Source organism: Acanthisitta chloris, unplaced genomic scaffold, assembly GCF_000695815.1.
Source record: "Acanthisitta chloris isolate BGI_N310 unplaced genomic scaffold, ASM69581v1 scaffold15261, whole genome shotgun sequence".
Taxonomy (NCBI): domain Eukaryota; kingdom Metazoa; phylum Chordata; class Aves; order Passeriformes; family Acanthisittidae; genus Acanthisitta; species Acanthisitta chloris.
The window spans coordinates 14,248-24,719 of NW_008657752.1; the positions used below are offsets into that span (position 1 = coordinate 14,248).

General features: G+C 41.4%; 1 protein-coding gene across 1 annotated transcript in view; it reads right to left on the reverse strand.

Annotated features, from left to right (window-relative positions):
* Window positions 1-9,047, reverse strand: part of LOC103811851 (nuclear receptor subfamily 4 group A member 3-like) — a 22,550-nt gene extending 13,503 nt beyond the window's left edge. The window contains 4 exon segments of the mRNA XM_009084848.1: window positions 4,744-4,916; window positions 5,879-6,008; window positions 8,182-8,639; window positions 8,642-9,047. Coding sequence (XP_009083096.1) covers window positions 4,744-4,916; window positions 5,879-6,008; window positions 8,182-8,639; window positions 8,642-9,047 — 1,167 coding nt within the window.
* Between the last annotated feature and the right edge of the window lie 1,425 nt (window positions 9,048-10,472).

Consider the following 10,472-nt stretch of genomic DNA (forward strand, 5'->3'; position numbering starts at 1 on the left):
ATGACCATAACTCTTCCAGGCAACCATTTGACAGTCTCAGCTTGCTCAGCTTCCCTGTGACCCCCTCACAACTCCCTCTCCACTATCTTCTACTTCGACACCAGTGAATCCCTGTCAGTCCAGTGACACTGCTCTCTCTCTCTCTCTCTCTCTCTCTCTCTCTCTCTCTCTCTCTCTCTGGGCAGAAAACCCAACAGGAGTTTTCGTCGCTTAGTCTGATTCTGTGCTCGGAAAGCACTGCTGGTTTTCTGAGTGGGTACTGAATAGTGTGGCATTTATTGTAACATCCTCACCATCAGACATCTAGTGAGATACTTCTGGGAGATATTTCATACCCACTGTCTTTCAGGGACTCAAGCAAGGAAAGTTTGGATAGTCTCCATGGCTTAAAGAAGTGTGCACAACCTTTGGAAACAACTTCCCACGTGCAGTTAGGGCTTGAGTTCATCAGCACCTAGCACCCTAGCAACGTCCCAAGCCAGAGTGGAAACAGAAAGACCCACAACTCCTTCCTGATCAGCAACAGTGGGCTGGCAGCCTGGCAGGACCTTACTACTGCCATGCCACTTGGGCAGCAGGTAGCACCCAAGTTGCTAACTGTAACCCAAAAGTCACTTCTATACAGGATCGAGAGTGGGGGGCGGCAAGCAGAACTTCTCAGGTAGCTGTCCTGTTCTCTGCCTCTCCTAGCTATAGCTGGCTGCTGTTGGCAAGTAAGGGATGAAGGACACAGTGCCAGAGCTGCTGACTAATGGGAGAACCATAGCAATCCTAGAGACCTCTGGCTGTATCTGGGGTACTGGTGCTAGCCCTTAAAGACTCTGTTCTGCTTACTCAACACTAACTGCATAGTTTCTCATTGTAAGCATGAGCTTACATCCCTAGTCAGCTAGTGAAACACGTGTGATCCTTCTGACAAAGTTCATGGAGGCAAATTCTGCCCCAGCTATTCCAAAGGATCCTGCAACAGTGAGGTATGTAGAAGCCAAAATACAGAGAAGATGGGGAGCAGCAGTAGAAAAATCTGTATGCTGCATCATTTATGTGTTCAGTCCCCCACCTGAATGGAGCAGTGTGGGTGCTCAAGCAGCAGGAGCCAACTACACCTGGCACTGGACTACAGCAAGATGCACCAAGGTAATTAGGAGGTAGAGAAAAATCATTTTTCAGAGATCATGCTTGTTCTGGACCCTCTAAAAGGGAAGCTGTGGAACAAGCCACGACAGTGTGAATTTTGGCTCTGGGAGATGTGCTTTGCTGTGCAGGGGTTGACCTATGGCTCTTTTCTACATGAGGAAACCACACAGGCTGATGCAAACTGCTGCCTCACCATAGGTACTGCTAAGGCAAGACACATTCTTGATCCTTTGAACAGTAAAGAGGAAGGAAAAGAAAAGGTAAAGAAAGAAGATACTAGTCTTTCTGAATGGGCTCATTCTAAATATAACTCACGGCAACTCAGCATAATTATGCCAGGTGTTAATTTGTTCCCAGTATTTATAAAACATTCCTTTGGCAAAAGTAAGGCAAAGTTTTAACATTTTCTAATGAAGCTGAATACTGCATTATGTCACGTATCTGTAAATGCTATAGTATGGTATACCCCATGTGGGACACTGAATTAAATTAAATGCATCTAAAAAAAATTATAACCTGTATTTGTTATCATAGTCTATCCCATGAGAGCAATTTCAGAAGAAAGGTAAGAAATTCTATGGAATTGTATGACTTCTAGCTGCTGCAATACATCACCTCTTGCTACTAAGAGTTAGAAGTTACAAAGAATAGTTAAATATGGTTTACTTGTAACAGACTTATGAGTCTATAAGTAACCATAAACAATATGTATGGTTCTGTTTTATGCACCAAAATCTGCGGGTTTGTTGCGAGATTATTTCATTGAGAAGAGGTGATATTTGACCTAACTTGTGACCAAGACAGCTGGTAAGCCTGCCCTTGGTCAGGACGCCACGGCACGGAAGGGCTCCGATCTGCATTTCTAAACCTCCCCTGTGCAAACTGGAGGCAAACTGGGAGAAAGCCAGAAGACAAAGCTCTGCCTCACTCCCTTCCTCACAGCTCCTTTGGGAATTAAATGAAATCTGACTGTTTCTTAAGGAAGGGGGTTGCACGCATGGCAAGCAACACTAACTTGCATGTTATATCTAAAGAGATTTGGAAAGCCTGAGGTTGGGGAGCTTGATAGCACAACCTAGCTCTACCCTTCGCCTGCTTTCAGCAGTCCTTCATCGACGGCTACAGCTGCAAAAGCCTAACAAGAACTTCCCTGCACACAGAAGCTATGCTCCTTTTTCCAAAAGCCACAATATGTGCTTAATTTTGTGGCTGGGAAAGGGCGAGGATTATTGCCTAAATGTTGCAGCCTCCCTCTGAAAAGGTAACATTCCTGTTTAAGTTGGTGGCTATTCTGCACACGTAAGGACGGCGAGATATAGGGTCTGTTTCTCATCTCACTTACTTAAAAGTGTAAACACAGGGAATTGTACCAGTAAACAGGTGTGAGACCGGACTACGGCCCTTGGCAATTGCCTTTTGAAACCAAGTACCTAAATATACCACAGTTGTGGACTGGTAAGTTAAAACCAGTGCTGAGATGAAAAGAGCCATGTTCTGAACAGAACTGTTTCCAATATGTTTTGGTGTAAATTTTGTAGCTTATGTAATTTATTTTTGGTTTTGGGTTTTTTTTTGTCTGTGCCTGTGTGTGGTTAGGTTTTTTTAGAGGGAAGGAATACCTGGTTCTCTCTGAAACTTTTATCAGTGCTTTTAAGATGGTCAAGACATCGCAGCTTGTAAATATGAAGACCATGCTAAACATGAAGGTCATTATCTACAGAAGAGTCAGGACTGACTCCAAATCCAGGTTTCCAGATCTGCCCATTTGCGGTGCTCAGCAGGATCACAACCTAACTGAACATGCTGTAGGTCAGTCTTTACAGGTACAGGATTATTCAGCAAAGGATTTTTTTAGCATTGCAGCGTGTTTACGGAATGTCTCATCTAGTTAATCTTGTTTTCTACACAGCATTTGTTTCTGATCTCCTCTAACTTCTCAAAATCAGTAGAAGGGCTTATGAAAAACATAAAAATCTATTAATTTATTTTAGAATATTTTTTTCTTTTCAGTACTGCTGGGCATAAGAAGCTATTATATACTTTATTCTAAAGAAAAACTTAGATATTAATATATTCTAACAGACAATCATACTTAATCTTGTAGCTACCACGACTAAATTAATCTACTGCCAATCATATGCTTCCTGTAATGTCCAACAGAATTGCTCAACAATTAGATCTATGGGCTATTTTCATTAAAAGAGAAATAATTACTGCAGGACAAAGGAAAAAAGTCACATAAAAGCACATAGTTTTTGTTCAGATTTTTTTGTAAATGCAAAAGAACTTTATGAAAAAATAAAAGCCTAAGGTCAGATACTTCTTTCACGGCCTGGGCTAATACACCCCTGTAATTCTGTGGAACTCAGCGGGTTCCTGTCAAAGAGCACAGCTCGTCACACACCTTGGTATTTGCAGAATGACCCCCGAGACATGTCGGGTAAGTTAAAGTACGTGTAAATATGGCTAATGCATTCCCCCCCCGCCGAAGGCTGTCAGATACTCAACTGCTAGATTCTTAATAATACTTTGGAAAGTTATATGATTTAATACTTACAGATTAGTGTGAAGAAAAAATGTTACAGCATGCTTAAAATTGTTAAATTACATAGTTAAACGCAGTCTAAAATAGAATAATGAAATTTTTATGGAATTGAAATCAAATATGTTTTAGGATTAAATATTACTTAGCAACAAGTGATAAATGGCCAATGCAGATATTGTCTGAGTATAGCTGATGTTTTTTATGGTCTCCCAGTCATATTTCGTTAAGGGGAAAGAATTTGATCTTGTTTTTCTTTAACTGTATTTTTTTCTTTTCCTATACCAACCTGCCTAAAAAATGTTTTTAACAAGCCATTTCAGTGTTGTATTTTAATAACTACAAAACATTTTTTTCAGCTTTCAAAATATTCCATGAATATTTAAATGGTGACTATGATACATTAAGAAACAAGGCTACAAAAGCATATAATCTCTGGTAAGGCTTTGCTGAGATAAATTTTTCAGAATTTTGATTTTAAAAGCTTTGCTTTTAAAAATGTGAATTTTAGTGAAGAAATATTCATGCTGGGGTATCCCAAACCAATCCTGGTCCCATTTAAATGGTGGCAAAATTCCCATTGATTTCAATAGAAATGTTCCTATCCATGCAGTGTTACTTTGTGCAACTCTTATATCTAAATATTAGGGAAATGCTATTAAAGTATAGCCTTCGGAACCTGGCAGTTAAGATACTGGACATATGAGTACTGCTTCTGAGCTTGGTAGGTTAACCAATCACATTGGTTTTGGCACAGTCTTTTTGCAAGAAGAATGCTCTGTTTATCCATGCATTTTTGCTTTCACTCACCCTTGGAATATACTGCAGCTAACTTTGTGATTGAGATCTTCACAATGAATAGCTACTAACACTAATTTCTACTGCACTTCCTTTCCTCTCATTGTCCACCTATCATGAAAAGACAACGGCTGGCTGGAACCATTTCTAGCCTAATCCAAATTTCACACTTAATTTCATTTTAGCACACCGGCTGGTGAGTAGAAACGCAGTTCTCAAATCATTTCTATGTGGAAAGCAAACAGGCAAAGAAAAGTGAGACATACTCTTGAATAGTCAAGCTCCCTGGGCGTGGAGTCGGTTAAAGCTCGTACGAGGGCATTCATCATGCTGATGGGAGGAGAAGGTGGGGAGGGCTGAGAGGGTTCTTGCTGTAAGGGGCTCTTTGGTTTGGAAGGCAGCCGACCTCTTCTCCCTTTCAGGCTGTCGGTACGGACAACTAGGTGAAAAAACAACAACAAGGGAATCAGTTGTGAAGATACCAGCAAATGATGGAGCAGAACGAACACTCTGCTTGTCTCATGGTGGCCAGCCCAGCAAAAATAAGAGTGTTCTCCAGTTTCACCACATGCTCTTGATGCCTTTGATGGCAAAGGAACACAAATTACACCAAAACTGCGTCAGACATATGATCGTAAGCAGCAATGTAGCTGCTTACTGAGAGACCAGCTGTGTTCCTAGTGTTCAAGCTTTGTTTGCAGCATGTCTATGTGCCTGTGTATGTGTGCCCGTGACACTCCACTGCTGAAAGAAACCTGACCGTGAAACACAAATTTTAATGCTCCCACTACTAGTGTCCCTTTTCAATAGCAGAGTTGCTCAGTCAAAGTAATTTTAGCTTTCTTGCAGCATTTGAAAAAATATGGCCCCACTATATAGGCTATATTATCCATGTCAGTATTTGCAATGGGACTGCTCACACAATATTAGTCACAAATTTAAATATTTGCAGAATTGGGACTAATGAGTTGATCCTGTTTCCATTTAAATTAATTGTAAATTTACAATCAGCTTATGGGAATGAAACAAGATCCTATGTCAAAATGCACACAGTCTAGTGCAGCCCCTGGTGAGATAACAGGGGGAAGCCAACAGCACTATCGAGCAACGTTCAAAGTTAATAAAGGAGACATTTTGGCCAGTGTCAAATTATCCTCTTGTGACCTTGCTGTTCTTGAACTCTGGGGTCTATAGTCTAAATATGATAATAAGGATGAAAAGCAGAAAATCAATACATTATCACATAAATGCACATATTTGGGGGTAAGTTATGAATCCCATCACTGTCAAATTCATTTTGAAGATATCCATGTTGACACACACACACATACACGCACGTAAGCAGAGATCCATTAAACATAATATTTCAGTTTCTCTGATGATAATAGCCATAGTCCTTACCTTCTTTGACCATGCCGACGCTGAGACACTTCTGAAACCGGCAGTATTGGCATCTGTTACGACGTCTCTTGTCCACTGGACAGTTTTTATTTGCCAGACAAACATATTTTGCATTTTTCTGAACTGTTCTCTGCAAAAATGCAACACAAAAATAGTAAACTGATCGTTTCTTGTGCAACTTAGAACCTGACAAAATGTGTTTTAATTACAACATGAAAAGTGACAGTGCAATTCATATAATTAGATAAAATTAATTTCCTAACACACTAGCCTGCAGGAAAAACAATTTTATTAGTGTTAGCTGCTGACAATGAAAATCATCTAGGATTGTTCTGAAGCAAGTCTCTGGAGACAGGCAACTTTGAATGATAAAATCATATCTGAAATTACCAGGTCATCACATCTACCTTTGGGGATTAGATTATCTCCGCTTTTAATATCCCTTTGGGAACAATTTTCTACTTGGTTCATTCCCTTGATTATTGCTGACCTTATTAAAATAAAATCAAAATGATCCGCAATGTACTTCTCTTGCTATCACTATTGTTAGTCAAATACCACAATAACTGGTTTGGTTAGCCTTAAAATCATCAGGGAGAAAAATAAAAATACCAGAAACCCCTATAAAATATGTTTATTATTAAATGTTCTGGGAAAGCTAACCTGGCCCAGGGAAAAAACCCAGACAGAATTATACTGTACTTGTGCATATTTAAATACTTCTAAAATGAACTTGAAAAATAAAATAAATTTTAAATTTGTAAAAACTTGGTAAACATTGGAAGAATGCAGCAAATATTGAAGCAAAAGCGTATTATGTTTCCATACTTAAAATCAAAGATACATCAATAAATAGCTTAGCATCAAAAAAGACATTAATAGGAAAGACATCAGGAACAAATTTATCAACTCAACATTCAATATTAAATCTTTCACTACAATTGAATTAGTGGATAAATGTTATTTCATAATTCATGTTCCTTATCAAATAACAGCCTCAATGTACTAAATGTAGGAGACTCAGCAAATATTGTTCATTGTGATTTGGAGCTGAAAACAGTTTAATTTTGCATAATAAGCTCCAAATCAAGGATATGCTATTGATTCCCACAGGGGCAGGATTAGTCTCATAAGAGCTCCTATGTCCAGGTTATTTGTATTCCCTTTTCTAGTTATATTTAAATAACAAATTAGTTTTAGAGGAGATGTGTATGTTACCATGTTGTCAAAGGATTATTAAGTAACATTGGCAGCTCCACCTACAATTAAAAAAAATATGTAGTAAGCCCTCCCCCCAAATATTTTGGGACTATTTTTGTTCCCATCGTATCTTTTACCACAACAGGGGCATGACTGCTATCTTAGCAGGGAGGAATATACCAAATCAAGCCCGAATGTAGCAAATCTTAAACCTGCTGCCCAGAACCATCCTACCAAAACTGTACTCCAAGCTCTTCACTTATATGAGATATGTCTGAAAGTAATACTGGAATCTGAACTCAGCCTGCCGAAAGGGAATTACGAAGGGGCTAAATCTATGAGCAAAAGAGTGTACTCAACTCTTAAAAATATAAGCACAAAGTTTCCACTGAGAAACTGCTGTGCTTAAGTTATTTGTGTTGCTATTCAGCTGAAAGCTGCTTTCATTACAGAGCAGGCACCAGGACCCTACGTGGTGCTTAGTCACTGCTCTGCAAGCAGCTTTCCACTGATGAGGACTCACTGGGCTCCTGAACTGAAGGGTAATGACAAGGCAGCAACCAAATACAACTAGAAGTACTTGGATTTGTCCAATGTGTGTAACCAGTTTCTTCCTGGTGCCCTCCTCACCCCAACCACACTGGGATAACAAATGGCACTGCTGCCACTACCTGAAATATCCAGTGGACCTGGTGATTTCAGGGTTTGTTCTCAACTTATAAACAATGTTTAACTGGAGTGGGTGACAGTAAAACCCAGGTTGGATGTGTCCCAGGTGAGTTTCATTACAGAATAAATGCAGTTTAGAGCTCAGACAGGGGTGCTCTGTGGAGAGGTGCTGACAGACTGGAGATGTGGTTTGCCCAGCTCCCTGCCATCGCCTTTCTCAGCCAAGACTGTTTGATCCTTTTATCCTACAGAGGGCTTGCTTTGGCCTTCTTCAAAAACTAGGGGTGGGTGCCCATCCTGCCGTGCTGGGGGGGTCTGAGCTCTAACACTACACCTCTGAGCCCCTGGGTCAGGACCAGGAGCATGTGGGGGCAGGTGGGGAGGGAAAAGAGGTGGTGGGAAGCTGAGAGAGGAGCAAACCACAGAGCTCTTACCTTGAAAAAGCCCTTGCAGCCCTCGCATGTCCGCACCCCGTAGTGCTGGCAGGCGGCATTATCTCCACAGACAGCGCAGGTGCCTTCCCCAGATGAAGAGCTCCTGCTGGGCGGAGATGGGAGGCCACTGCTGCCACTTCCACTGCTCTCACCCATCAGGCTGGAGGTGGGTGCGTTGAGGCCGAGTGGTGAGAAGGCTAAGGTGGCTGGTCTTTTGGCCAGGTGGAGCCCGTAGGAATGGCTCTCCATGGGAGCCTGGCTGGCCGTGGGTCTGTCGGAGCCCAGGGGCAGGCTCAGGGAGGCAGGGTCGTAGCACATGTGGGCGGCCGCGGACGGCGTGTGCGGAGGAGAGTGCTTGAAGTGGAAGAGAGGGAAGCGTGGAGGCACGGTCTTCATGGGGGTGGCATCCATCAGATGGCTGGGCGGCAGGCAGGTCTGCGTGGGCTGCAGCGGCGGGAAGCAGGGAAGCCAGGGGTGGTGGGCGTGGAGGGTGGAGATTGCTTGAAGTACATGGAAGTGCTGGGCATCCCCTCGTCCGTGGACGGGGGCAGTGAGGGCTGGTACGGGGAGAGCCGGGTGTCTTCCATCTTTATGAGGGGCCTCTGGGCAGAGGAGGCAGTTTGCATTTGGTAGAGGCAGGAAGGCTTGAGCTCGTAGCTGCCAGAGTAACCCTCCATAAAGGTGCTGAAGCTGGGAAGGGAGGTGGTGGCAGTGGCAGTGATTTCGGTACTGCTCAGGTCCATGGTCAGCTTGGCATAGTCAGGGTTCATGATGTCTGAGCTGTACTCCGAGCCATACGCATAGGTCTGAGATGCATAATTTGAACCGGGTGGTGAAGGACTATACTGCGCTTGCACACAGGGCATATCTGCAAGGGCAAAGGGGCACGTTAGCAACAAGCCCAGTGCACTGAGGCCACGGCCCAGACCCTCATGAACTTCTCTCCTAGGGGCTTTCCCACATTTCACAGAGCTCAGTTAGACACCCAACGCGCCTGGACCGGGGACATTTAAATTAGCCTCAAGCCTTTGCCTTTCAACAAGAAATATGCACCAGGGATCGACTAAGCATTAAGTATTAGGGAGCCTGTTCTCATCTAGCCACGGGAGCAACTCAAATTTATACCAGTGTCAGTGAGAGAAGAATCCATCTCAAGCTGCCCTACATCTGCTGCTTAATATACATAGGTGTCAATGAGAATTAGATAAGCAGAATGAGAACAGTTTATGACTCTAAATCTATCTCTGTATGCATGCAATCGTGCTGTAAAATTTTCATGAAGGGTAAATGAGTTTATCAAATGCATAATGTTAAAAATTATATTTATTTTAAAAGAAGCAGCATCTGCAGTGCATGTCAGAATAATGACCAAATCACAGTATTTGCTACTTTAGGACTTGCAAATGACAATTTTGCTTACTCAACTCTAGGCCTTTGAAGAATATTTCTGGTCAGCTAATAAAGTAAGGCTGCTATCTAACTAGTAGTTTTAAGCAGTTTTATCTGTGGTGGAATGTCCTCTGTAAAAAAAGTAGGTGGCACAACATATCCTTAAATTTGCAAAAATGTAAGCTAAAAAGTATGTGGTATGTCTTTTTTTATGGGAAAGCAAGATTGAGGCCAATAACATAATTGTTTTTTATCCATTAGTCATAAAAGTTGAAGCAACACAGTGCCTGGTTATAAAGATCTGATTGTTGTTTCTTCTGCATTTCCTACTAGTTTGCTATTTCCTTTGCTGCTCTCAGGAAATAATGGACCACGTTCTGCATTTCACTGAGCTTTGCCTGACTAAACACTGAGATTCTAGCCCAGTATTTGCAACCCAAACTAAAAGTGTGTGGTGTGTTTTGGTTTCACAGCAGAGGAATAAAATGCATCAATTAGTATAAATTCTCTCATAAAGAAAAAGGTAAATAGGGATAAAATGTATATCAAAACTAAGTGTAGTTCATCTCTTCTTAATCATGGTAATTTTATTCCAAAATCACTTGAGAAATAATTCATGCTAAAAAAACCCCAAACAAACCTGCCTTGAAAATAATGATGTTTTCCTTAGTATTTTAAGAACTTCTCTCACTTATAATTTTAAAATATTCACTTGAGTCTGGCATGCAGGAAATTTGTGTAAAATCAACTTTTAATTCTTTCCTGCCCGCTTTGCAGATAAACACATTTAAACTGAGTACCAGATTTCAATTATCATGCTGTCATGAGCCATTCAAATCTTTCTTCTTCTCAAGAAAACATTAAAAACTGAGGAAAAAAAATAGTGTTGTTTTCTGAAATTA